Below are 25,501 nucleotides of genomic sequence, written 5' to 3' on the forward strand. Positions count from 1 at the left end.
GTGCATAGCTCCGGGATGCCCGAAGAGGCTCTCTTACCAAGTACTTGGCGCGGCCAGCTGGCATATAGGATGTTCCTATCGAGTGCTGGGCTCACTCTGCATTCTCTTGGAAATGCCAGGCTGTCCTGTTTCTATTAACCGGATAAGGACAAGGATGGGGTGCAGCTTTGATCATGTATAGCTGAGTTTTAAGCAGAAGGGCACTAAGAGGAGAGCCCTGAGGGAAGGTGACACTCTGGGGGTGAGGACAGTTTGTCCCATACCTATAGTTACACTTCTATACTACTACTCCACTTAGATCTCCTGGGGACCCACACTTCATTTCCATGGTGAAAGGTCTCTCCTTAACAAGGTCCATAGCTCACACATTACTTCCGGGACCCTCTGAAACCAGGCAAGACAGATGTCAGAGCTGATAGGATTGTAGCAGATTCAAACCTGTCTGTGAGGAGACTCGTTAGCAGTGTCCTAGCCCATCTTTTAGCTGTGTATGTGAAAGGGGAGATGTATTTGTTGATCCATTCACTCATCAACCAGAGTTTGTTGGGTTGCCTAACGACATGGTCCATCCTCAGGGAACTTCTATATTAACAAGTGTTAGCAAGAGGGTTAAAGATGCCAGAGACATCGACGCTTCTTATGAGACTCAAAGACAGCACATTTTTAGGACGATGGGGCAGAGGTGTGCAAAGATGTTCATTCCTGTAGTGTCGTATAGATTCGTATTTCTCTGCCACGGGGGCAGAGAGGATGCCAACATATCACCCAAAAGACAGAGGGCTCAGGGATGCATAGATATGGCTCTGCCCGTAGGCGTTGGCTTAGAATCAAGAGACTAGGCAGAGGGCAGATAGAAGGGGAGTTGGTAGAGATAGCTCCTTACCTTGACAGTGTCCTTTCCTGACCATGGTGTAGCCCCGATCACACTCGCAGTGGTATGAGCCCTCCCTGTTGCTGCATCGCCCACCACTGCACACCCCGGGCTGCTCACACTCATCGATATCTGCAAACACATAGATAGGATGGTCCTGAGTCAAAGCCAGCCCTGGGGGGTGGGGGGAACGTCTTGAAGCATCCTTTCCAGAGGCCATGGACAAAGCTGTTTAGGCAAGGAAGACACATTTGCTGCAGTCCAATTGCTTGAAGGGATTCCTAGGTCATCTCTTAGATTGGTCAGACTCTGGGGCCCCTTTTGAGTTCTTTTCTCCCAGGGCTGGCTACTTCTAGGGTCTATGGGAGCCCTTGTAGCTTTCTCCTCCAGATGTAAGAGCTGGGCTTGAGGTCAGGCATCAATCCTTATAGTGTGATCCAAGGGGGGCAGAAGTTCCCCCCTGCCCTAGCACTAGTACAGTAGATACTGAGTCTACCACTAAGATTCCTCTTAAGGATGGTCCTTCTTAGAAAGACATGGAGCACTGCAGGCAGCTAGGGATCTGTAAAGCATGGCTTATATCATTATCTGAGTACACTGATACCCCACAATGGCTCTAAAGCCCGATCTTGGTCAGTCACCCCTCCCCCCATATATCCCCTTCCTTGGCTCCTTGCTGTCTCCAGTCCTACTAGGAATTTGGCTCACAAACCCGGTCCCATCCCTGCTGTATTTGCCCACGCTCATTGGTAACATCTTTTTTTGTTGTTGTTGTTTTGGTTTTGGTTTTGAAGTCAGAGTTTCTCTGTAGCCCTGGCTGTCCTGGAACTCAGGTCTGTAGACCAGACAGTCCTTGAACTCATAGAAACCCACCTGCCTCTGCCTACAAAGTGCTGGGATTAAATGCGTTCACTACCACCACCCACCCCTTGGTATAATCTTAGCTCTGGTCGATTCCCATGAGTTCAGCTTCCAGATCTCTGTTCACACACAAGCTTCTTGCTGGGAGTGTCTATCCCTTCCCGAGGATCAGCAAATTCCTAGTCCTGGTTCAGACCATGCCTCAGTGTACCTACCAGCTTTGCTCTATGACTACTCCCTGGCTCCACCATCAAAGCCATCATGACCCCTCTCTAGCACAGGTTCAAACACTTCACAGCGTCCTTGTACAGACTGAATGAAGGCAAAGAGAGGAACAAAGTGCCTGGCTGGCAGCCAACACAGAAGGAATGTTCACTAGCATCGCTCCAGCATAAACCTTCCCCTAGAACCCAGTGTGCTCCATGGCTGCAATCCTTCCTATTTCATTCCAGTTCTCAGTGGAGTCTCTGGCAGAGCTGCTACAAGCACCCTCCTCGGCCCCAGTGGAGATCCTGACCTTCAGAATAGGCAGACCCAAGAACCTTCCTGGGAACAACTCTCCCAGGAGTTCAGAAACAGCTGTGTGAGCTCCAGGAAGCTCTACTGCCAACAGAGGAGAAAGGGGAAGGAACTCCTAGGCAGAGAGAAAGGCTGATGGGAATAACATGGCTGAAGCTAGCAACACTGCCTAATAAACAGATGGCACTGGGAAAAGCGGTTTGTAGAGAAAAGTGGAAATGGAGACATGGGTTCTTGATACCCATGCAAAGATGGACCAGCTGGATAAAGCACCCTAGGAAAGGTAACATCAGATGTAATGCGAAATGTCCTTGTGACATAATAAAACTACAAGGCATGAAAAATAAAGCCAAAGGAGGCCAGCGATGGCTCAGTGGGCAAGAGTTTGCCACCCAGGCTTGGAAACCTGAGTTTGATTGCCAGAACCCACCTGAGGATGGAGGGGAGAACCTACTCCACTAGGTTGTCCTGACCTCCACATGGACAGACAGCCTTACACACATAAAACAGATACAATGTAACAGAATACACAAGCTGCACTGTAAAAAGTACATGAAAAAGGAACAGCCACACTGGAAAACTAGCAAAAAGATAGGAGTAGGTAAGCAATTCACAGATGAGGAAGCCCCAAGGCCAAAGTGCAAAGAGATACACTTTCTAGAGGGGATGTCATTATGCAAGCTCTTACTTAAATTTTTAATAGATAATTTATACTTCTACCTAAATTAACTTAAAACTTGTAATAATTTACAATCATTAATTTATACATATGACTCAATGATATATTAAAGTAATGAAACACTGTTTCCTGAGACTGGCAAAATTTAGGAAGTGGATGCAAAATTGGATTAGGTCCTTCAAGTGACGGCCAATCCCCAGTGGTAGAAGCACTTCGGCTGACCTCAGGTTCCTCCCCTCTACAGCTGTCGGGGGTGGCCAAGACCTCTGGACACCAGGCTGGCACAGGACAGAGCCTTTTGTCTGGGCCTGGCAATACCATTCCCTGTAGCAGCTCTAATTTACCCAGGGCCAGCTCCCAGAGAGCAGTGCCTCTGGCCACAGCACCTACGGCAGCTTGCTGAAGCTTGGAAAGCCCCGGTCCCTTGCTTTTCCCTTGGCTCTGTCACACTGCTGTCTGAGTCACCTCCTCCCTGACAGCCAGACGACAGAACCATCTACCCTTAACAAACTTGGCACTAGAGCCACTTCACGGACTGGCCTCGCCTACTGCCACTTCTGCTAACAAGCCCAGACTCCAGTCACCCTGACGGTATTATTCCCAGGGCAGGCGATACTGGCCTATGCAGAAATGGTTGCCTTTCCCTGGACTACCTCCTCCCTCCATTCCCGCTGCTGCTCGAAGAGGATCATGGGAAGCAAACCACGCCCCAGAGTGGGCGTGACTTCACGTCTGTGTCCAGTGCCGCTATAGATAGGTGTAATGTTATGGGCATTTCAACTCACTTTTCGAAGCTTCATCTGGCAAAGCGAAAGGTGGGAATGAGATTCGCAGGGGTTGGAATGGTATATAGCAAAGCGCCGAGAGTGGCTCTTGGTTTAAGTGCTCACTAAATGGGAGCTGTTCATATTCTACCCCAGCTCAAGTACCTGTTCAGGAAACCTTCCCAAATTCTCTGCTATGTCAGTTGGTTTCTCGTCTAGTCCCCGCAGGATCGCTACTCTTGCTCATTCAGTTGATTGTCGTTAGAGCTCAGCAACAGAGACAGGTACCTGGCCACTCAGTCAGAACCCACGTACCTACTGAGTACTCGTGACGGGGTTCCCTCACGTTCCTGTTAGGTTGGCTTCTCTATCTCCCTTCCTCACAGAATGAAATGAGTGGGCTTGGATGACTTTGGATTCTGAAAGTCAGATCCTTGGAATCAGATGTTGAGGAGACTCTGACAAAGAAAGGGTTCATTGCTCCGTGGCCACACATGGAACCTATGACCAAGGTCAAGCAGCAGACTAGCTCCAGAAGTGTGAGCGCCAAACACAGGTAGTGCCGTTCTCAAGTGAGAACTTCCCAGCTGCCTCTGAGTCCCCAGGCGCTGTGTGGAAGATGCTTCCTCATTTCTTCGTGAACTTACTCATAAACAGTGTACAGGAACATTCTATGCTACAAAAGGGGTTGCACAGTGTGATGGTTTGTATATCCTTGGACCAGGGAGTGGCACCATCTGAAGGTGTGGCCTTGTTGGAATAGGTGTGACCTGGTTGGAATGGGTGTGTCACTGTGGGTGTGGGTATAAGATCCTCACCCTAGTTGTCTGGAAGTCAGTCTTCCACTAGCAGCCTTTGGATGAAGACAGAACTCTCAGCTCCTCCTGTGCCATGCCTGCCTGGATACTGCCATGCTCCCACCTTGATGCCTTGATGATAATGGACTGAACCTCTGAACCTGTAAGCCAGCCCCAATTAAATGTTGTTTTTATAAGACTTGCCTTGGTCATGGTGTCTGTTCACAGCAGTAAAACCCTAACTAAGACACACAGCGTGCTGGCTAGTTTGTCAACTTGACATAAGCTGAAGTCATCAGAGAGGAGGGAAGCCTCAGTTGAGAAAAAAAAACCCTCTGTAATAAAAAATCAGGCTGTAAGCAAGACTGTAAGGCAGGGTATTTCTTAATTGGTGATTGATGGGAGGGGCTACCTATTGTGGGTGGTACCATCTCTGGGCTGGTGGTCCTGGGTTCTATAAGAAAGCAGATTAAGCGAACCATGAAGACCAGTTCAGTAAGCAGGCCTCCTCTGTGGCCTCTGCATCAGCCCCTGCCTTCCGGTTCCTGCCCTATTTGAGTTCCTGTCTTGGATTCCATCAAAGAACTGTGATTCAGGATATGTGAAGCCTCTAGTGGGGCCAGTTTGGAGGCAGAAGTCCCCAGAGAAAGCCCCCTTTCCCCAACAAGTTCCTTTGGGTCATGGTGTTTCATCACAGCAATAGTAACCTGAACTAAGACACCCAGGAAGCATGCTTACCAAGAGTTGTCTCTCTGTGGCCAGACTTTCCCAGGAAAGATAAAAACCTGCAGGTATCTACACTGTTGGGCATCAGAACTCTTCTCTCACATGCACACATGTCCCCTGGTCTGCTGAGGGTCCCCATAGGTGACCCTCATTCCCCAAAAGGAAAGCTTCCTTGTCACCAGAGTCCTGGCCTTCGGTCCCCATCATCAGCCTACTCTTGGCCCTAGCCACAAATCCTTGAGGCCTTTTCAAACATTGCTATTTTCTGGATCCTTCTTTCTCATAGTCTCAACTTCCTTCCAGATCAAGGCCGGAGCTCTGTCTCTTTCCCCAAGGCTCTGGTACTCCTCAATGTGAACACTGTGCATGCCTGGTTCCTCTTCCACCCACACTGTAGGGCCTAGCCAAGAGGTGTTCTCCTGTGCCCACTCCAGGCCTAAGGCGGGTATCGCTCACCTTGGCACTTCTGTGTGTCTCCGAGGGTGACTAGTGTGTAGCCAGGATAGCAGAGGCAGGAGTAGGAGCCCACACTGTTGACACAGCGCCCTCTTCCTTCACAGGGGTTCCTCAGACACTCGTTGTCATCTGACCGGAAGGAAGCAGGGAAGGAGGTCACGAAGGCCAGTGTGCCTTTCTCTGGGGACTTCTGCCTCCAAACTGCCCCCACTAGAGCATGGTGCTGTGTGGTATAGAAGAGGTGAGGGAGCAGAGGAGGCGGAGACAGAGATGAAAGTCTCCAAGGCTGACAGCCACAGGCCAACCTGCTGGGTCCTTGGTGTCTCCTCCCTGCTCATTGTCCCTTCCCCTCAGCGATCCCACAACCACTTCCTTTCTCCTTCATAGCCTGGCATATCGTAAGTTGATGCCTAGTTAGTTGTGTCCACAGAGAGTGTTCTAAGTTAACCAACCACAGCATACTACTTGGATCTTGTGTAGCCTGCACTCATGACTTCATCCCCACACTCTGTTCCTATTTGCTCCCACCATTCAGCAGGCCCAGGGCACCCAGTAAATACCAGTACAGTAGTCCTGGCTGGGGTGTAGCTGGTAGCCAGGGCTGCAGACACATCTGTATCCATTTGGGAGGCTCACACAGGTCCCAGGGCCACAGATGTTGGAGGCTCCAGCAAAACATGGATCAAAGTCTGTGGAGATGGAGCAAGTAGAGGTTACAGCAGAGTGGAGCATGCTCAAAGGCAGTGGAGCAGGGTGAGGAGACAGCAGGGTTAGGCTCAGTTGCCTCAGAAGCCCACTAGAAGCCCACACACCCTTAGTAGGCCCTCTCATGCCAACTGATAAAATGGCCTCCTAAGACTGGTGGGACCTGTGCCTGGTCTTTGAGCCCATTTGATTACAACCTCCGGACAGAGACCTGATGGCTTTAGTAACCCATATTCCCTACAAATGATCTCCTTACCCTCACCCTCAACCCAAATGTGGGCATAGCTCTTACCCAAAGAACTCTTGCCCATCTTCCCATAGACTGGCTGACAGATCTAGTGACTAGATTACACAGATTGAAGAAGCTAGCTTATCTGACTTGTACCTCTAATATTAAGGAAGTACTTAACATTTATGATAAGTGAATGAATGAATGAATGAATGAACGAACGAACGGACGAACCCATAAACCAATAAGGGAACACTGCTTTCATCTGTGTCCACCATGTTGTGTTGTTATTCTACGGGCACATACCTAGGGCTCCCTTCCCTGCCCCACCACTCTGAGAGAATCCAAAGGCATCTACAGAGCAGGTCAGAAGTGGCCCAGGTTGGGACACAGAGGGGCTTTACAGCATTGCTAATCTGCACTGAGCAGGATGCCCACAGTGGCCTGTGTACAAGGTCACCTTCTCCCTAGCCTGGTTCTAAGTTTGTGCTAGCAGTCTCCAGCCAGTTCCAAGTGTCCACTCAGTGAGGTTGGAAGATGGCAGGGTAGATTCCGGATCAGACAAAAGACTGAAGACTGCTGCTGGTGGTTCTGTCACCTGCACAGCTGAGGGCCACTGCAGGGGCCGGTGCAACCTGGCTTCACTGTACTGTGGCTCCTCCTCCAGGAATATTTCAGCTGTCAGTCTCAGCACTCCCTAGCTGACCCACATGTACTCAGCCCTTCCTGCCGACTTGGAAGGGGATGCTCCCTGGAGTCTCAGAGGACTTACTCTGCATCCTGGGCAAAGTCAGTGGAGAACTCTTGGGAAAGCCACACCCCCCACCCCACCTGCAGCAGGCTGCAGGCTTTCTCCTCTCACTGGAGGAAAGCCAAAGAACTCAAGCACCCTCCACTCCTACTCAAGGTGACCCTCTAGCTAAGAGCACAGCCCTAGAGAGGGCAGGCGAGAGAGCACACACGTGCACAGAGAGCAACGGCAACAATACCGTACAATAGTAGCCTTGCTTCTCCTGCCTCAGACAATGAGCCTTTGTGGAAGGCACATTCCATAGCCAGGTGTGTTTGCCAGGGATCTCCCTCACACCGCTGCCCCTCATCGTTATGGCTGACTAGAGGGAGTCAGATACTAGCTCTGGACACTTGATACAACCTTGTACAATATAACTCTGTTCCTTCCCCATGGGCAGGTGGAGCACTGCCAGGGTCCTCAGTGATTCAACTCCCTCTCACCTCGCCCCCTACTCTATGAACTCCCCATTCTTCAAGAAGTCTCCTATCTCCCTAAGATACTCCAGAAATATCCATGGCTTCCCTGGAGTCCTCTGAGTAGGGCCATCCCTCAAAAGGGTATTAGTGCCCAGGCAGGGCCCTTGTCTTTACTAGGTCGGCTTTGTGCCCTCTGTGAGAGCAAGCCAGAGCCACAGCTAGCTCAGAGTTGCTGGTGACTATCTGGTTGAGGAAGCAAGAAGGAAATTCCACTCCCAGACCTGCCCTGGACTTTGGTTCTGGGCAATCACATCTCCCAGAATTGGGGACAAGGAGCCTCCAAGGGCTGCTGCAGATACCTGGGGGGCTGTGTGTCACCAAGACATCACTGGAGGGAATCACTTGCTCTTCTGCTGGACTCTCTGGAATGCCCTGTCCAAGCAAGGATGGTGTTGGTCTTCCAGTGGCGTCCCCTGGAGAGGACAGGGGGAGGAAGCAGAGTCCATTGGCTGGCAGTGGCCCCTCAATGTTCCCCGATGCTCAGACTCCCAGAACCAAAAGTGTCACCTAGGGCTCCCACCATCTACCCTCTCTTTTGACATATCTGCTTTCCTCCCTTCATAGTAGAAGAAGTCGAGGGGTGTAGAAATGGCTATGTTAAGCTTGTTGGAGGCAGAGTTGCTGCACGCCCCCCCTCCCCATCTCCCAGTGCCTAATTGAACACTCCCTTGCTTTCATTTGTAATGCATCTTGCAGCTTACAAAATGTTGCTGCAAACACAGCACCCAGTTGCTGTGGGAGGCAGCAGGTATCATGTTCACATCACAGCAGCAGGGAAAGATCAGGACCCCTGACTCTAAGCTCAGCTCTCCTGAGAGGTCGGCTCAGGGTCAGGAGGTAGGATGAGGCCCCTGGAGGAAAGAGCCCTGAGGCCCTGCCAAGCTGCGACTTCAGCCAGCACCTCCTCTTTGCCCTGATTTCTGTGCTCAGTGGCCTGAGTAGCAGCATCGTGAGATTAAGAAAGAGTTTGGTTGATAGGAAAATGTTTGCAAAGCATCATGGGATCTTTTACTAACATCACAACCCCTTAGGGAACCAGGGTTCCCAGAAAGAGTGCTCGCTCACACGCCATATCACCACACTACCTCTGATTTGCACCCCACGGGTCAGTTTATGGGTAGCCATTCCATGATTAAACTAATGTCTCTTCTATTTCTTCCCCTTGGGAGCTTCTAGGAGGAGGAACTCACCTGGTACCCGGGCAGGTAGGTGGGGAGCACTGGTTGTGATCTGCACAGAAATGAAGGTTATTTGGGGGAGGGGAACTCATCTGTTATTCCTAGGATATATTTCTTCTTCACTTACCCCATCTCCTTCCTGTTCAACTCTCTCAGCAAGTGAGTTTTTGCCGCTGGCGTGTATGTCTCTAGGCATTTTCTATCCCCAATCTTAACTGATCAGTGACACTTCCTTATCAGTGACAGCGGTTAAATGTGAGTCTGGTACCAGCCCAGTGTTGGCCCCCCGCACAGCGCACAGTGGAACATTAGCACATATCAAGGCTACGATCCTCACGTTACAGATGGAGTAGCAGATTAACTAGTTCACCCTGGGCCACAAAGCCAGTGTGTCAAAGCCAAGAGTCATAGCTACACTTGGTGTTGCTCGCCACAGCGATGGATAGAGACAGATGGGGCACAGGAAGCAAAGAGGAATGCCAGAGAACAGAATAGGGCACTGGGACATTGCTGGGACTGTGAAGACGGATAGCAGAAGCTTGGATCTGGGACAGCACTGGGTTCCTTCGTTTGTTTGTTTGCCTGCTTTTTGTTTTGTTCTGTTTTGTTTCTGAGATGGGGGTTTCTCCGCGTAGCCCTGGCTGTCCTGAGACTCACTCTGTAGACCAGGCTGGCCTCTAACTCAGAGATCTGCCTGCCTCTGCCTCCCAAGTACTGGGTTTAAAGGTGTGGGGCCCCACACTCGGTTTCAGCACACAATTCTTAAGCAGGAAAGCAAGGTTGCTGGAGAAGCCGTGCGCGGAGACAGCTTAGCAGGAGATGAGCGGGGACCAGCAGACTGGAGAAGGAGAAAGCAGATTCAGTCTTCTGGAGGCGCTGGGAGACGCTCAGTCTTGGATGCCCACGGGCATTCTGGGACCAGGGAAGAGGGCCAGATGCTTTTTCCTCTGTGAAATGGTTTGAGATACTCAGAGCTATGCTTCTGCTTTCCCGTGAGCTCCTCCCAGAGGGCCTATGTTAAACAAGCTCAGAAAACATGCCAGGTTCAGGACCAGCTCTAGCTTTCATGCACAGCGCTCAGGTTTGAGTGACAGCCAGGACTAACTACACAGTCAAACGGGTCCTTGGTTCAACTTTGTGATCTCTCCATGTAAAATCTGATATCGGGTCCATCCTTCTCCTCTTCTGTTCTCATGAGACTACGTCTGGAGTTTATGTCATTCTCCAGTTACCCTAACCCAGCTCCCCGGCAGGAAGACTCACTCACCTGAACAGTCCGAGAGTCACCTGGGAAAAGAAGACAAGATGAGCTCCAGGAGGGGAGGCAACGGCCTTTGCCCTCCATGTGGGACTGCTTCACAGTCTGTCCCCCTCGCTACGTCCCCAGCAAGATGAGCAAGACCCAGAGTGCAACTCTTTCAGCCTGCCTCAGCCTGTCAACTCCCTTTTGGGACTGACCATCCCAGAAACCCAAGGCTGGAGATCCTTATGGGTAGCCCAGCTCACCTCTCAGTTGGAGAAAGGAAGCCTCCTGCATTCCTTCCAGGTGTCCAATGACAGGAGTCCCCATCCCCCACCCACCATCCCCATCAGACCCATAACAGACTTCCTCCCTGCCTGTGGCCCTGATCATGTGGGTTACCCACCATCCTCTCTGCCCTGGGCTGTGGATTAAGGGAGAAGTTCTAGGAAAGGAATGAGTTGCCTCTGACTGGACTAGTGTCCCGCCCGCACCCATGGCTGCTGAGTCCCAGATGCTTGGCAATCTCCTAGTTTTCTTGGTCCTACTCCCTTCTTGGTCTTCTGTCCTGGGTGACCCGGGCATGACCCAGTTGTTTTCTGAAACACTGATCAGAGGCCTCAAATACAAGCTCTTTCTAGCCTCAGGCAATGGAGTTGGCGTTACAGTTCTGAACCTAAGGCCCAGGGCAAGGACCTGGTAAGAAAAAGAGGAACCTGAGGTGTCTCCCCCAGCTCAGAGACCTTTGTCAGGGAAGGTCTCAGCCTCAATCCAGGTGGCGGTGGCTGCCCTGAGTGGTTGCCTCTCTGCTTGCCCAGGTGGTGGTGCAGTGCTCTGCTCTGTCTGCTCCCTTAAGGGGCTAGCCAGTTCCTCTTCTTCGGCTTTCCTCATAGACAGGCGGATGTCTGAGCTCGAGTAGGTGTAGCCGTGGCCAGCAGGGCAGATCTCCCTAAAGGCTTCTAAAAAAAAAACAGGAGATTAATTGAGCCATGCCATTCCTGTAAGAAACCAGGACTCCCTTCCCTCAAGGGGACAAGACATGGTGGCTGCAGAGAGTGTCCTGGGTCTGGAATCCAGAAGGTAGACTGAGCTTTCTCTGCTTGAAGGGGCCTATCCAGGCTGGGGAAGTGGTCACTGACTTTGATGGCCAGGGCTGGGCTCTCAGGGTGGAGTTACCTGTGCCAGGCAGGGGACACTGTTCACACGTGCTACCCCAGGCTTTGCCCACACGGCTGCAGCAGCATATCTGCTTGGTGATCCGTTGTACCAAAGGCAGGGTACAGGTGCCAGATCCCAGTGACCGGTAGCATAGTCCCTGCTGCATGGAGACAGCCTTGTCCGCTGCAACAGACAGGGCATGTGGGAAGGGGTAAGCAGGAAAGAAATACAGAAGGCCGTGGACAGAGGTGTGGTCAGCCACAGGCACGGGGATTAGCCTGGCTCGTGTCTCAGCCCGGAAGCTCAGGTGCTCACAAGAACTTGAGCAGGCATGGCAGTAGTGGAGGCTCCCTCATCTCCCCATGGTGTCTACCCAACAAGGTGCTAGGTTCATGTAGGAAGTGTGAGAGCAAGCCCGGGGAATGCGGTTGTTTGTCTCTACCTGCTGCTTTCGTACTGTTTAGTAAAAAACGTAGGTTGTGTATGCTGCAGGATGAGCAGTATGCTCTGAGATGCACAGGAAGCCTTCCAGGGAAGACGGGATGAGGTAAGATCCAGAGAGCTTTGAGGACAGGGACCTTGTTTGGGTCGTCTTTGTCACTTGGAGTCATCCATGGGTATAGTGTGTATGACCGATTAATATTTCAAGTTGAATTGATACATGGATGGCTCACTTAATTAAACAGCTGAGTGCAGAATCTGGGGCCAGATGAGTAGCTCAGTAGTAGAGTCCTTTCCCAGCAGGCCTAAAGTCCTGGATTTCATTGCTAGCACTACAAATAGACACACAGACACATATATAGACACATAGACACACAGACACATATATAGACACATAGACACACATATAGACACATAGACACATATACACAAGACAAAAATAAAAACCCCACTATGTCCACAAATCCTATGGGTACAAATGCAAGTGAATTTTGAAAAGAAATAATCTCTTGCTTATTATCTCAGTGGAAAAAGATGCAGCCAACCAGTTGGAAAGAGTCTTAAATCTTTAGAGGGATGACCACACTGTCAGAGGGCAGAGTGGGGTGAAGGAAGCAACAGTTAAAGTTGAGAAGTAATGATCTCGAGGAGTCCTGGTCAGCTCAGTGATCTGCTTCCTGTCGAGCTGAGCTACACACCTCGCTGGCCCAGTTTCTCTACCTATAGAGTAATGTCAGGGACTGCAGGCACTTGGGTCTGCCTGGCACATGTGCCAACGCTGTAGAAAAGTGCTCAGGTCCTCTACAGGCACCACTCACCCCTCCCCCTCCCTCGGGACACTTCCTGACTGAAGGACTGAAGGTCATACCCCTGGTCCCAGTGATTGGGACAGGGACAGGCACTTGAAGAGGTAAGACTCATACTGCTTGGCTCATAAGGAGTGGCACTATTAGGAGGTGTGGCCTTGTTGGAGTAGGTGTGGCCTGGCTGTAGGAAGCATGTCACTGTACAGGTGAGCTTTGAGGTCTCCTATATGCTCAAGCCATGCTAAGTGTGGCAGTCTCTCCCTGCTGCCTGCAGAGCAGTATGTAGAATTCATGGCTACTCCAGCACCATGTCTGCCTGCATGCTGCCATGCTTCCCACCATGATGATAATGGACTGAACCTCTGAAACTATAAGCCAGCCCCCATTAAATCTTTTCCTTTATAAGAGTTGCTATGGGCACGGTGTCTCTTCACAGCCATAGAACACTGATTAAGACGGAAGTCTTCTTCACAGGGTCATGGAGATTAAATCGAGCAAGGCACACAAGCAATGCAAGACCTTGACGAAGGTCAGGAACTAAACACACATCCATCAGTCCCTGAGCCCTGTATCCTCAGGTGCAGTCTGTGCCTTCAGTGGGCACTTCCCTTGGACTACTGTGGGGACAGGCTCTATGCCATTGAATCCCAGGACAGAATATCAGGAAGCTGGACCAGCCTCCAGAGACGTCATTACTACGCTAGTACACAGGAAGTCATTGGCTTGCCTTCTCCATCTGCAGAACAAATCCCTGGAGGAAGGGGAGGGAGGAGTCCTGGGGAGGGAGAGACAGTAAAGGCAGTCCCCTGCTCCTCTCCATAGTCCTTTATCAGAGAGTCTTCCGGGCACTTTCACATCGGATGTTAACCAAACTCACTGATCAAGAAACCAGTTTTGTTTTTTTCAAGACAAGGTTTTGCTATGCAGCTTTGGCAGGCCTTGAAATTATTCCAGACCAGGCTGGTCCCTGTTTCCAGAGTGCTGGGATTAAAGGTGTGCACCACTATGCTCAGCGCAATAAATGAACCTTAAGTGGCCTGGGAAAGGAAAGACTATAAGGTCCTTGGGGCCTTGATTACATATCATTGCCACCACAAACAAACCTCCACGTTCCCCCTATCCTCTGACGCTCTGGGTTCTCACTGTCTCCTATCCCTAAAGATGTCAGATCCAGACTTTCTTCAGACCACTGCCTCTGGGTGGCGGCATAGTCTGGTTCCTCCTATGGCCTCCCCAGACCCAGTAGCAGGCACTTTGTAGCCAGCCGCGTGCTCTGTGAGCTAGAGGTGACCTTGTTCCAGAGGTCTTTCGGGACTGGTTTTGTTTTGTTCTGGTCTGGTCAGATCTTCTTTCCTAAGAAAAGCCCCATGTGGGCTGTAGTATCAGCTCTACTGTCTGGGGTGTGAGCAAGGGCCTGGCAGCCTGGGCTTCTCTCAGCTGGAAACCACAGAGGTCACTGGAAACAGAACTGCCAGGGTTTACAAGGAATGTATACTATGTAACTCACTATGCAAGGTCACAACTCCTGATATGTGTGTATGCATGGTCATGGAGAAATATACAAAAAGAACCACAGAGTAATATTAAGGAGTGGGAATGGGGCAGTAATACCTCTCTCTCCCATAGGCAAATGAGTGCTTCTTAAAAATATCACTTAGGGACTGGAGAGATGGCTCAGTGGTTAAAAGCACTGGCTGCTCTTCCAGAGGACCAGCATCTGAATCCCAGCACCCACATGGCAGCTGACACCTATAACTCCAGTTTCAGGGCATCTAATGCCTTTTCTGGCTTCTGTAGGCACCAGGCACACAGTGCACAGACGTACATGCAAGCAAAACATCCATACACATAATTAAAAAGAAAAAAAATCACTTAGCAGCCCTGGGACCTGGTTGCTAAACTCGGGTAGTAGATTAATCAGCAGCTACAGCTCACCCAGACACTTCAAAGTGGCAGCACACAGCTTCAAAGACAGTGAGACAACAAACGGGACAGAAATATGATCAGAGAGGAAAAACAAAACAAAAATGAGAAAATGTGAATCACAAAAAAGTTTTAGAAGAGAAGCCAGGAGTCGTAAGTGGGGCTGTAACCTCCAGTCCTAACAGGACACAAAGATCAACTTTTGCACAGTGGCCCAACTCCAAGCCAAAAGCAGACACTGGCTCTGGGCATGAGACCATGAGGTCTGGGGACATTTGGCTCTCTGTCTGGACTGTGCCCCTAAAGAGTGTCTCTCGCCCCAACCCCACCATTACTCACATACGCAGCGGCTCCTTGACGGATCCAGCATGAGGCCAGGCCTGCAGGTGCACAGGTAGCTGCCCCTGGTGTTCACGCACTCCGAGTCCTTGCAGAGGCCCAGGGTCAGGCACTCATTGATATCTGCAGGGTGTGGAGGAATGAATGAAAGCCCATTCAACTGAGGCCGGATGGTTGGGATGGAGCTGCACACATTCAGTGTGAGAGACTAGCCACTTGACAGTGCCAACAGAATTATTAAATAGAAAATTTACACACCACTCCACTACCTGGCACATGGTAGCCATGTTGGCTGGAAAGCTAACCTTTATGGAGTGCCTACTGTATGCCTGATAGTCTTTGGGTATTTGAATATGACACCCCATTTAACCTTATAGCTAGTCTTATCTGCTTCTTATGCCCTCATTTTATAGATGAAGAAAAGCTCCAGGAGTAACTTGCCCAGACTAACTGAGCTGTGGGTGACTCTAGCCAGTGGCATGGGAACCAGGCAAACAACACTGTCTGGTTTGGAGGCAGCTAGTTCCCTTCTAGCTAGCTCTCTTCAAGAGCCCCTGAGCAGTTCTGAGGGGTGTATCTGCAGGGAGCTGGGAGCAAGGGGCTGGGAAGACAGCGCTGAAAGGCTGGGAAGAAGGGTAGGCTCAGCAAGTGGTTAGGAAGGCGCAAGCGGGCTGCGTGATCTCCCAAGACCAGCAGAGGCTCCCGTTCATCCTCACGTAAGAAAGACAAGGGCTTCTTCCTGGTGACCACACTTCTTATGCTGCAAATGGGAGCTCAAACCCTCATACTCTGGGCTCCAAGTGGTAGGGATTGTGGTGACAGTGCCTCTGTTGGTGACCGTGATGGCTACGTCAATGCTGGTGTGAAGCACTTGAGAAGAGCATATGTTTCCAGAGCCGGGTGTAATTTAGGTAGCCCAGTGCCGGCAGAACCACCTGCTCATTCTTGGGCTTTGAGGAAGTTAGTACAAGATAAGGCCCGAATAGATGGGCACCAAGAGGGTATCCTTGGTAGGATGCCCCACAGGAGTAGAGGCACCCAAGAGAGGCCCCTGACAGTTGGGAGGGAGGCTGACCCACACACCTTCAGACTGTGGCCAGACATCTAAACGCAAGCCTAACTTGCCTCCCTGCACTTCAGACACTCATCACCCTCTCCAGGCAAACCCAAAGCATTACATGGTACCCAAGACCCTCCCAGAGCCTATGGATGAGCAACTGGGTCTCACGAGACATCATCATCTCCTATGTGCTATAGACTGCTTGCCCCGTGCTCCTTGATGCTTCAGCCAGCCCAATGTAACCCTCTGCTTATCCTTCTGCCTGGGAGATCTGCACCTGCTTCCGCTGGACGATTTATGTTCACTGGCCTAGCACTACCTCTTCCTGGAAGCCTTCCTTAATCCTTTCAGCCTGGATTGGGTTTATTGGGATCCCATGCCACCCAATAAAAACCTTCTATGGTTGTATTTATTAACTAGGTGTCTGTTCTCCCAGGTCCTAGACTGGTTTGTGAGCGTAACTGTGTACTTAGCAACAAGTACAGGTTGGCTATAGCACACAGCTTGTGTATACAATCACACCCTGGACCTACCCTCTTGTTCTCTACCACTTCAGAGAGAGGGGGATGGTGCATGTGGGTGAAGAAGCAGGGGCCAGGGCACTCTGGGGTTGGAGCTTGGGATCCTTCCCAGGAGCTCTGTGGAGGGCAGGCAGGGGACTTGCTGAAAGTCTAAGAATGAAAGGCATAGAGTTCTCCTTATGCCCACTAACACTCTGGGTCCACTGTACCCAAGGGAGTTTGAAGCTGGCTTAGGCAGAGCCAGCAACAGGCACTTAGGCCTGGAGCAAGCATCCTTTCTTATCCTTGAGCCAAAAATCCCTTCTATGGCTGGGTACTCCATAGGCAAATAGCCAGTTTCCTCTCTCTGAGAGAAAACTTCTGAAAGGGACCTCAGGGACATTTGGGACAATATTGTCATCTTCAACCCAGTTTTATTTACAGCACTATAGACAGCTCTCCACCCAATTGTTGAAGTCCTTTGAAGGTAAGTGTTCCCAAGTCCTGCTGACCCTGCCGACTCTAGAGCCACTTACCAATAGAAGGTCAGAGTTTCACTATAGCTCCAAAATCAACAAAGTCACCACTCAGTCCCTCTCTCTGTCCCAAGGCCTGGCCCCTCTGTGGGCTCTAACACAGGCCACCCCTGCCTCAGCTGGCCCACAGATCTGCCATCGAGGCTGTCAAGATAGGGGCAGGACTAGGCTTCATGGTCCACCTATCCGTGTCTCTTTGTCCCTGGCTAGGGCTGAGGCAGGCGAAAAGGAAACTCAGCCACCTAACTGTGTGCTCTGGTGGGAGGAGCCAGGCTCCTCCCACCACCTCATGGTGATCTCAGCTCTACTTTGGTGGGGAGCCCTCCTGTTCCTGGGCGATCAGCCTGAGAGGTGAGGGATTCAAAAGGAAGTGAGGAAGGATGAATGAGCCCAGCCCGCCCCCCTCACCCTGGGATCTCTCAGCATCAAGTAAGTCCTGATGTTCTAAGATCCCTAGGGCCAGCCCCTCCCACTGGGGGCTTAAACGTGTTCCTGCCTTTCTGGGGTGGGTGTTTTCCTAGTATTAGCAGGCATAACTACGCCTCCCTACCCTGCTCCACCCAGCTCAACCCTGGTTCTAGGTCATCCTTACCTTGGCAGTGGCTGAGGTTCAGTCTCTTGTATCCTTGGGGACACTCCAGCTGGCCATTTTCAATCACTGGGAAGGCTGAGGAATGAAGATACAGACAGATCTCACAGGAGGGCCTTTGAACTTACTTATCTACCAAGCGGTCACAGTCTGGTTGCCTCATGTGTCAAGTAGCTCTGGGTTGCTCAAAACATTTCCCTGGGCAGCTCTTCCACCTTGCTTTCACCAAGATCCCTCTGGCCAACCTTGCTTGCTTGATTTGTTTGTTTGTTTTAAATGACAATATTGAGGGAATAAACCAGACACAGACATGCAAGTACAGCCTTATCATCACGTCTGTGTGGAATCTGAAAAGCCTAATCAATCAAAGAGTGAAATGTCAGTTACTGGGCGCCGTGGTGGCGTCGGCAGAAGTTTGGGAGCTGGTAGTCAAAGGGTGTGGATTTCAGAACCAGCAAGATGGCTCAGCAGGTAAAAGTACTTGTTTCAAAGCCGGACAGCCTGAGTTCAAGACCTGGAACCCACATGGTGGAAAGAGAGAATCAACTCTCACACGTTGTCCTCTGACCTCCACACGCACATGCTGTGGCTCGTACACACCACACATACACATCATACGTGAGTTCGCACACATACAAGACAAACAAACAAATGAAAAAATTAAAGGTATGAATTTCAAAAAGGACTGTGGTGGTTTGAATATGTTTAGCCCATGGGAAGTGGCACTGTTAGTAGGTATGGCCTTGTTGGAGGAAGTGTGTCATTGTGTAGGCGGGCTTTGAGGTCTCTTAGTGCTCAGGCCCCACCCAGTGCAGAAGAGAGCCTCCTTCTAGCTGCCTGCAGAAAAAGAGTCTCCTCCTGGCTGCTTTTGGATCAAGATGCAGAACTCTTGGCTCCTCCAGCACCATGTCTGCTTGCACACTGCCATATTTCTTATCATTATTAATAATGAACTGAACCTCTGAAACTGTAAGCCAGTCCCAATTAAATGTTTGCCTTTATAAGAGTTGCCTTGGTCATGGTGTCTCTTCACAGCAATGAAACCCTAACTAAGACAAGGAGGAATAAGTTCAAAAGATCCACTCTCCAACATAGCAACGATAACCAATAATGCATCACATACTTGAAAATCACTAAGAAGAGATTTTAAGAACACTCACCCTTCCCCCAAATAAACGCGAAAATGATTGAGTCAATTAACATGCAAAGCAACACACATATTTTGTGTCTGTCATATGTGTATGTGGGATATGTATATGCCCATGTGGGTATGTTACTCGGGGGGTGTGTCCACGTAGGAGCAGCATAGGACAGAAGGCAATGTTGAATGTCATCTTTGATTGCTCTCCACCTTACTTGTGGAGACAGAGTGTCTCACTAAACCTGGATCTCATAGTTCAGCTAGGCTGACTGGCAGTGAGCTCTGGGCCGCTGCCTGTTTTCATTTGCACCACGCTGGGCTTACGAGCACTCTCGTGTTTTCTTTTTTTGTACTATGGGTCCGAACTCAGGTCTTCATGCTTGGGCAAGAAGCGATTTACCAACTGAATCATCTCTTCAGCCCAAACAAGTTAATTAGATTAACTATATTACAGTGTATCCTCATTTCAAAATATCATGCTGTATAGCATATATGTGTGTGCATATGTGTGTGTGTGTGTGTATTTCAATTAGAAAATTATTTTAGGGTTGAAGAGATGGCTCAGTGGTAAGAGCAGTAACTGCTCTTCTAGAGGTCCTGAGATCAATTTCCAGCAACCACATGGTGGCTCACAACCATCTGCAATGGGATCTAATGCCCTCTTCTGGTGTCTCTGAAGAGAGTGACAGTGTGCTCATTCATATACATTAAATACATACATACATACATACATACGTACATACATACATACATACATACGTATTTTTTAGAGAGTGTTAAAAACAGAAAATATGTTTAGAAGCTGAAATGATGCTTTATACTCATAATTCCGGCACCCAGGAGGCTGGAGCAGCAGGACCCGCTTCAGTTCAAGGTCAGCCTGAGACAGAGCATGAGACCCTTTCTCACATAACATTATTTTGGGAAATACTAAAGAAGTCTTTTCTCCCCAGGCAGTGGTGGCTCACGCCTTTAACCCCAGCACTTAGAAGGCAGAGGCAGATGGATCTTTGACTTTCATGTCAGTTTGGTCTACAGACTGAGTTCCAGGACAGCCAGGGCTACACAGAGAAAGCCTGTCTCAAAAAACCTGGACAGACAGACAGACAGACAGACATAAAAAGCCATTTCGCCCAAGTTTATAACACATATGTAGCTATAATATTATATGCATTAGACATTCTGCTTAACCCACATTTTTGCAATATATAACATGATCAAACATGCTTATTTATCTTATTAACTTTATTTGGAAATGATGATGGATACACAGGAGGGATCTGAATGCATACTGGCCAACAAGGAAAATGATATCAGTGTTTTGATGCTAACACACATCCTGCCTTGATTTCACAACATCCTTCTCATGTCACAGAGGCAAAAAGCCCCAGATACTAAACAGAAAAAGAAAACATCGACATTGTTTTAGAGTGGCGGTCCAGTGAGTGTGCCCACCTTTTGGGTTTGATCTCCAGCACTGAGGTGGGGGGAGGGAGGATTGAGTTCATAATTCCTAAGCTGAGAAGTACCTAAGAGCTGATGAGATGGCTCAGTGGGTCAATGCGCTGGCCACCAAACCTGACACCTTGAGTTCAATCCCACTGAGCCACGTGATGGAAGAAGGGAATTGTTACTCTAGCTCTATGAGATCCAGCGCCCTCTACTGGCCTCTGTGGGTCACTCAGGTGCACACACCAACACATGGACACACAGAGGTATAACTAAGAATAAAAAGAAAGAATTTTTAAAATAATGCAATTTTGCTGGATAAGATGAGTCACATCTTAATAAGGAGACCGAGACAGATCTCTGTGAGTTCAAGGTCACTCTGGTCTAGACCTTCTCTCTTAATGAGGAGGAGAGGGGAAAGAAGAAGATGAGGAGGAGGAAGAAGAGGAGGAGGAAGAGAGAGTAATGATATTTTTATTCAGCTGCTCAGACAAGTTTGAGTGTCTTGGTGTTTACAGGTTTTGTTTTCAGTGCTGAAGGTGGAACTCAGGGCCCTAGCACTAAACTAAATTCCCAACTCCTCTCGTCTTCCCTTTTTTTTTTTTTTTTTTTTTTTTTTTTTGATTTTTTTTTGAGAGGGTCTCTCTGTGTAGCCCAGGACAGACTCAGACTCTCCATCTCACATCTGCTTTTGTCTCCCAAATGCTGGGATTCCAGGTGTGAGCCTCCATGCCTGGCCTACAAATGTTATTCCAAGTGTGTAGCTGCTACTTAGTAGCCACCTCTCTAGGCTCTTAGGGCGAGGTTTGTTATCTATGGTAGCAGACAGAACTCTGCCTTTCACACTTTGGCCAGCTGGCTCTTGCTGTGCATGTCAGGCCATGGGTGATGGGCCGATGACAAGTCATTATAAGACATGCAGCTGTTATGCCTTTCGTGATAGCTTATGATTACGTCATTAGTAGTTTCTCCAGACCACGGGTTCTTAGCAGGAATTTCCTAGAGTCCTGCCTCTGCTTTGTCAGGACTGATTTAGTTAAGGCCAGACAACAAACAGGTGCAGGAAGCAGAACCATGGGAGCCACAGGAATTGTAACATGACAAAATCAAACACATGGAGATGTCAGTTGCCTGGAAACCCCATCCCAGGGCATGCTGCAAGCCAAGCAAGACGTGTGACCATCTGGCATAATGGGCAGATCAAGTGAGGACATACACTTGTTAAAACTTAATGTCTCCTTTGCTACTAAAAACAAAAAATACATTGAAGTTCTAATTTTTTTACTGAAATGATCCATCTTGTCTGAGGGTCTAAGTGTGGGTTCTGAAGCACTGGGAGTGAGCCACAGGGATGGAGGTGAAGCTTTGGAAGGTCCAAGTCTTAGGCCGTGGGCCAAGGTGAAGCTTGGGAACCTGGGGCCTGGTGCTGTGAGCTGAGGGCGGGAGGAAGGGAGACTGAGTCCACACTGTCTGGAGAAACTTGGAACACTTGCAGATTGGATACAGGCAGAAGGCGTTATGAAGAGCAGAAACTGGGAAAGACTACTACAGAGTATTTGCTGGAGGCTGAGAAGTAACGCCAAGTTAGTGTTTCTCTGAGGCTTGGGTAGCAAGGACACCGGGCCACGCTGTCCTGTCTGTTTCTCACAACAGTGACCATCAGGAAGGCTTCTAGTCCCCATTTTTACAGAGCTCAGGGGGGTAAGGAGGCTGGCAGGAACAAGTCAAGGTCGAATGCAGGAGGAGGAAGAAGAGAAAGAGGTGAGAAGGAGACTTTCTCAGCAGGTTTCAGTATACCAGAGGCCAAGGCAGCATTACCTCCTGACGTCCAGAGGGATTAGAAGAGAAGTCAGGCAGATCTTTGCTTTCTGGGCAGTTGTGGGGTGGGATGGGGAGAGTGTTTGGCTAGAGCTAAGAACAAGAGGAGACCCAGCTACTAGAATCTGAACAAAACCATGAGAGCTGAGAAGACCTGGCCACGGTCACATGGAAGCCCAGGCTCCCTCCACCATGCAGGTCCTGTCAAGAGAGACTTGACTCTCTCTGGGTTGAAGAGAAAATACCCAATTGGCTGTGCTTCCTGGAGGCAAGCTTCTAGAGAGAAATAAATAACCGCCAAGCTTCTGTCTCTAGTAGCAGCTCTCCCGATGTTGGCCAACAGCCTCCACGTCAAACTAGATATTTCCATACCTTTCCGAAGTCTTCCCAACTTCTGTGAGACCAAGTTCAGCATCACGATCTTGAAGAACCAGAAAAATCTCCTTGGGAGGAGCAGACGTTCAGATGGCCACGAGGCCTGGGGTGAGAATCCAGCAGCCACTGAACTGTGTGACTCTCTCACAGGAATGAGGGCGGCAGGTGTCCTTCCTGCATGTTCAGAGGGCACTGGCCTTCCCTGCTCATGGCATTTAGCATGCCATGTGACCACTAGCGTGCTTGCCCATCTCCTTCCCAGAGTGTAAGCTCTGTGAGGAGCCCCTGGCTGCAATCTCTCTGCCACTCTGCTATCCTTCCTTCCCAAGGATGCCTCAACAAAAACTTCTAATTGCTGGAGACAGGGTTGGCCCTGGTTTCCCAAGCAAAGCTTGGGAGGAGACAGTGAAGACATGTCTGGCCACAGAGCTATTTATACTACGCTCTTGATCTCAGCGGTCATGACAAGGTGCCCACAACAGGGACATATGGAGGCTCCCTGATGCAAACCCCTCCACCCCCCCCATGCCCCCAGGACAGACTCATACCATGGGAGGCCACATTTGGATTTCTGAGCTGGCTGGAGCCTTGCCTCAGAATTGCACACCGCAGGCAGGTGAGTATGCTGAGGTGAAGTTTCACTCTTCTGGTAGAAATGGTGTGGGAGCCCAGGGCAACGGGGGCAGCCAGGGCAGCCAGGCACACAACTAGTTCCTAGCTTCACTCTGATTTGGAGCACATTTCCTATTCTCCTATTGCCTGTAGTTCTTCATCCGTAGAAGTGGAGATAGAAACTTAGTTTGTAGGAATAGGGTGCTGTGAAGATTTGCTTTGCTGAAACAATGGATGCTGGTCGGAACCTCCCACAACTGGCCCAATCCAAGGAGTTAGTGCTCCCTTCCTTCCCTGAGGTGCCCTTCCCTTCCCCTCCCTCTCCTCCCCCTCTCTTGTCCCTCTCTTCCCCCCTTCCTCCCCCCTCTGGTTCCCTGTCCTCTCCTCCCTCCCTTCCCTCCCCTCCCTCTTTTCTCATTCCCTCCCCCCTCTCCTCCCCTCCCTCCCTTCTTCATCTCCCTCTTTCCCTCCCCTCCCCTATCATGTCCTTTCTCTTTTCTTTCCCTCTTTCCCTTTCCTTCCCCCCACACCCTGTTCTTCCTTTCTTCTCTCCTTCCCTCCTATCCTCCTCTCCTCCCTCCTTCTTTTCCTCTTATGTTGCTTTTAATCACAGTGTTTTATCACAGCAACAGAAAAGTAGCCTACATAGATGATGACGAGCTCTTCCTGTGGAATTACAGCAAGCTCTAACTGAGCACAAGCCCCTGAGCACACATTTTAGCAACGGTCATACTGCCCAGTTAGGACTTTCTCTTTGGTATAGTGCCATGGGACCTCTCAATGAGAATGGACATTTCCCTCAAAGACAGCCTCCATCTGTTTCCTCAGAGAGGCAGGAGGGCCAATGTCACCACAGATAGCAAGTTAGAGAGAGCTCTGTGCAGACCCTGGCTCACACAGAGTCCACCCATGCTCCAGCCCTTCCTGGAGTAGGCCGGAGATGCCACATATCATGACCCACCCCTACAAGGCAGGGAGCAAGCTAGCTAAGCCTGGGACACAATTCCCAGATGGCTTCAAATCCCTTGGAAGAAGCTTGCAGAACACCGCCCAGCCAGAAACAATACTTTCGCAGTGTGACAGGAATTCAGTAAGTCCCATTTCACTAGGGCAGGGGACTGTTGTCTCAACCCAGGTCCTGGAGAATAAGAAAACCCTACCCCAGTACAGCTGTTCTTCAAGCCAGAGCCCTCCAGTGTAGCAGACGCCTGACCTGGATCACCAGAAACCCACCCACAGTGAATTACAGAACGCCAGAAGCAGGAGTCAGGAGAAGACCTATCAGACTGGGGTCCTGGACTAAGATTATGATCTCCCATGACAAATGGAAGCATCATTAGGAACCATTAAGATACCAAGGCCGACTAAAGGCACTAAATAAACAGTTGCTAATGGTGGCAAGGACAAAGACAATATATCATTGCTGCTGTGACTTGCCCTAAGGCTCTCTGCTCCAACCTCCCCTGGACGGCTGAAAGACCCAACTTTCCCCAGGACTGACATCACAGAACTACCATCTGGGCTCCTTAGGGGACAAGGCCTTTGCTCTATAACTTGCCAATAAAATCTTCAACCATGCACGTGCGCCCTCATCCTCTCAAGTTAGGCTACTGCTCCACCTCCAAAACACCTGTTCTTGATAGGTGCACCTCTCTTAGGGAGGAGGGTGGTACCTCCAGGCACGGTGAGGTTAATGCTGGGTTTCTGCAGCTTTGACTTGAGCCCTGCTTTCCAGAAACATCTACCCTTTGGGGGTTGTTTATTTTGTTGTTGTTGTTTGGGGTTTTCTTTGTTTTGTTTTTTCTTTCTCCTTAGGATTCCTCAGAAAACAGCCTACCTTCCTCTACATGGGGCAATTATCTGAGCCTCTGTAAACTCTTAGGCCTGAGTTGCATGCTGAGAGTTCCCTGCCTGCCTGACAATTTTGATGCACACGGTCCTTCATGTACAGGTAACTCGGACCCTCCAGTTCAGCTGCCTGGGCTTGTCTGTCTCAGGTAGGCCCAGGTCTCCTCAGGATGATAAGATCTGGGCCCGCCATGGATCAGACACACTAGCCTCATTTGCCTTCCCTCTGCAATCGTAGACAAGTTCTTCGGCCTTCTCGGAGCTGCGTTTCTCCATCTGTTAAATGGGCTTCAAGATCCTCAACTTGTGCTTGTATGGACTAAACAAGACAACGCAGGTAACGAGGGGCAGGCATTACTGTTCATGAGATGCTGCCTTTCTTGAAGGACAGAGGGACAGAGGGACAGAGCCTGCAGTCCCTGGAGAACAAGGGAGGAGGGTCTGGGTTCTGAGGTAAACTCATCCCAGGCCAGGCAGATGGAAAGACAATCTCATGGCAAACAGCTGGAGCCCACCGCTGCAGGTCTGGAGCCAAGTGCCAGCTCTACCCGTTCCAGCAAAGGGGCCTTGGGGTTGACATAGCAAGTGCCAAGCCTGGCGAGGCAGCTGCCA

At 50.0% G+C, this 25,501-nt stretch overlaps 1 protein-coding gene across 1 annotated transcript in view; it reads right to left on the reverse strand.

The window, feature by feature from the left end:
* Positions 1 to 25,501, reverse strand: part of Ltbp2 (latent transforming growth factor beta binding protein 2) — a 94,558-nt gene that overhangs the window by 15,426 nt on the left and 53,631 nt on the right. The window contains exons 9-18 of the mRNA XM_021178731.2: positions 17,650 to 17,724; positions 14,962 to 15,084; positions 11,471 to 11,635; positions 11,038 to 11,253; positions 10,322 to 10,341; positions 9,067 to 9,106; positions 8,176 to 8,289; positions 6,234 to 6,362; positions 5,674 to 5,802; positions 884 to 1,003 (exon numbers count right to left, since the gene is read on the reverse strand). Of these exons, the coding sequence (XP_021034390.2) occupies positions 884 to 1,003; positions 5,674 to 5,802; positions 6,234 to 6,362; positions 8,176 to 8,289; positions 9,067 to 9,106; positions 10,322 to 10,341; positions 11,038 to 11,253; positions 11,471 to 11,635; positions 14,962 to 15,084; positions 17,650 to 17,724 (1,131 nt within the window). The remainder of the gene's footprint in view (positions 1 to 883; positions 1,004 to 5,673; positions 5,803 to 6,233; positions 6,363 to 8,175; positions 8,290 to 9,066; positions 9,107 to 10,321; positions 10,342 to 11,037; positions 11,254 to 11,470; positions 11,636 to 14,961; positions 15,085 to 17,649; positions 17,725 to 25,501) is intronic.

Source organism: Mus caroli, chromosome 12, assembly GCF_900094665.2.
Source record: "Mus caroli chromosome 12, CAROLI_EIJ_v1.1, whole genome shotgun sequence".
Taxonomy (NCBI): domain Eukaryota; kingdom Metazoa; phylum Chordata; class Mammalia; order Rodentia; family Muridae; genus Mus; species Mus caroli.